Consider the following 3,043-nt stretch of genomic DNA (forward strand, 5'->3'; position numbering starts at 1 on the left):
GTATCATATATAATCGAACATGTATACATACTAATACATAGAGCATGAAAGTGTTGTTATATTTTATGTTAATTTCATGTCATCATAGACAGCCTCTTCACCATCCATCGTTAATATGAGCCCTTTTATTCTCCTTTTCTGCGTTTGTGTGGGTCGTTTAAACCGTTCAGAAACATTCAGTTACTAGTATTATATACTACAGCTATACCATGTGAGAACGACGCACAGATTTTTATCATCTCGTTTTTAATAGCCTCCTGAAAATTGAACACAGAAGGCTATGATGTTTTCCAAATTGACACCCGAATACTGTAGTCTGCGAGAAATGCCGAGAATACGTATTTATGTATTTGAAAAATAAGTCAGTACATATGTCGGAGGCTGTGAGTCTGAGCTCACCTTACAAATCTCAGTGTGCTTGGGAATATTTGGTTGCCATGAGAACCCTGGTTGATATTATAATGAATTTTTATACGCCCCCCCCCCCCAAATAAACAGAATATTTACTTGGATTGTGTTTGATTTTTTCCGCTCTCCTCGTTTTTCGTTGAAACGTTTATTTTTAAATTGTCGTACGTTGATGGTATATTTTAATATTATAAAAATACGATCGGGATTTCAACCAGGGACTGTGGGATTGTGGTCTATCGATTTTAACTTGGAACGTATAGGATTCAATTGTTTTTGCGTTTACGTAAAACTTCAAAGTGAAGTTCTTAGGCCGACTGCAAGGCTCGCGCCCGGCCTTGGCGCCGTGTGCTTATGGATTATCCTATTGGAGTATTGGGCCCAATTCAAAACTAAGTGGAAGTGGTACATATTGAGACACAGCTACCACACAAACATATATGCAAGGGCTTAAGTTAGTTTTGTATTGAACTTGCAATATGACTTCAGTGAAGGGCGACGAAGCGGTGACCGGTCTGTTGATCACCGTACTGACTTGTCTTGGATGGGCAGCATGTAGTACAACACTGATCATGCTCAACAACCACATCCTCAACTCCGGCGACTTCAAGTACCCCATATTCCTATGCAGTCTGGGTCAGTTGTTCTCCTTCATCGGAGCGTATATATTCATACGCATGGGTTGGGCCAAACAGAACGTTCACCTATCCACAGAACAGTACATCAAGATGATCCTGCCCATTGGACTCATGTCTGCCGGTACCCTAGCAACAGGCAACGCGGTGTACATGCACCTCTCCGTGGCCTTTATCCAGATGCTCAAAGCCGGAACACCCGCCATTACCATGTGCACAATGTTCCTCTTCGGGTTAGAAAGACCCAGAAAGGATCTCCTGATGGCCGTGGGGTTGATTGTAGTTGGATGTGCCACATCCGCGTACGGTGAATTGGACTTCTCGCTCTTCGGTGTATCGCTGTCTGTGAGTTCGTCTGTGTTCGAGTCTTTGAAGTTGGTGATGACTCAGAAGCTTCTCAGCGGCACCTTTTCTGGGCCCATTGAAGGCCTCTTCCATATTGCACCCATCACGTTCCTGTGTTTACTCGCATTAGGCGTGTGTTTTGAGGGAAGTAGGTTCCATGCCGACCAAGGTTTTGAGCTAATGCTGGCCAGTCCTCATATGTACCTAGTTGCAGGTTCACTTGGGTTTGTCTGTAATCTGCTGGTTATGACTGTGATTAAGCTGACCTCCTCACTCAGCTTCAAGGTGCTCGCCCAGGCGAAGAACGTCGGAGTTGTGTTGCTAGGGGCCGTGATGCTTGGCAACGCGGTCACCCAGCTGCAGTGTGTGGCCTATGCGTTGTCTATAACCGGGTTTTTCTTCTACCAGCGTGCTATGACCAATAAACCCAAGATGAACCTCGATCTACCCAGACCCGTAGTATCTGGCTCTGGCGGAAGACTACTAACGTACACACCGGAGGGTGTAGCGAAGGACTCGGGCAAGGAACCTTGACTATTGGAGCGATAGATGTACTGATGACTGATGTTGATGGTTTGGAATAGAGTGTTTAAATAGACAGTGCGGTGCACCAGGACGTTCGAGAGGAGATAAGAATATCAAGCGCAAGCCGATGTGAGGGAACGTCATACGAGGTATCGCGGGTGACGATGAGTGTCAGGCTTGGCAATCTGATGCGAATGGGTGTCCGTATAGTATGGTGGTATGCAGTTGAGGGTTATGCATTGGTATTGATTGTGTTTCAGTACATGATTTCCTTGGACAAATCTCGTGACCCGAAGTGCAAGGGAATTTTAGCGAGACCATGTATATATATATATGTGTGTATATGTATATATATATATAAATATTTATATATATATATATATATTATGTCAAAGCGCCGATTTACCTTGCTGTGAGTTCGATATCAACCGGTGAGTTATGGGGATTGAATGCATGATGTAAATCGAGGCTCTGGTAAATACGCTCGCGCCAGAGCACTGGTTTGTCGTGATAGTGGATCGGTTGAATCTTGTGGCTTAGGTTGATGATATACAATAGAGTATTTAGAGGTCATCCTGGTGAATGGCCGTACGGGAGGGAGGGTAGAGTATAGCTGTGGCGTTCTCCTGCGCATTGGTGAACTAGAGGTTCTGTGAAAAACACCCTGTCAACCACGAGCTTGCGATGCTTTTGGATACCCTTTGAACAGCGGATAGGTCCAAGTGGCCATGTACAAATGAGTTTGTACACATGACTTATCTGTATGATATAGGTATCGTACCTGTACACGGTGCGGTACTTCGCCATGTGAAATGTTTGACACGTATACGTATCCCACATACGCGCGTGTGTATACAGATAAGAAGTCCTGTATTTCTCCTAATTAAACTCTGTTCACGAAAGTATGGCCGAGTTTGTTACGGAGCGGTAGGTATGAAGTGTGAACTATGTACCACGAATTGTGTCTTAAGATCGTACGTATCGATAAGAAACCATTAGAAGTGTGGTAAGTAATATATGAACAAGTTTTTCGAGAGATAAAAACTTATAAATGTGGTCCTCAGGTGATATGAATTTATATGCGTGAAGAAATAGGCGTTAAAGTATACATAAAGGTTTATATTATATAT

General features: G+C 43.6%; 1 protein-coding gene across 1 annotated transcript; it reads left to right on the forward strand.

The window, feature by feature from the left end:
- The first annotated feature begins 812 nt into the window (after positions 1–812).
- Positions 813–2,815, forward strand: SARC_11521 (hypothetical protein). The gene has a single exon (XM_014294394.1). The coding sequence runs from the start codon at positions 888–890 to the stop codon at positions 1,920–1,922; it is 1,035 nt and encodes a 344-aa protein (XP_014149869.1). The 5' UTR covers positions 813–887; the 3' UTR covers positions 1,923–2,815.
- The last annotated feature ends 228 nt before the right edge of the window (positions 2,816–3,043 follow it).

This window comes from Sphaeroforma arctica (genome assembly GCF_001186125.1).
Source record: "Sphaeroforma arctica JP610 unplaced genomic scaffold supercont1.1734, whole genome shotgun sequence".
Taxonomy (NCBI): Eukaryota; class Ichthyosporea; order Ichthyophonida; genus Sphaeroforma; species Sphaeroforma arctica.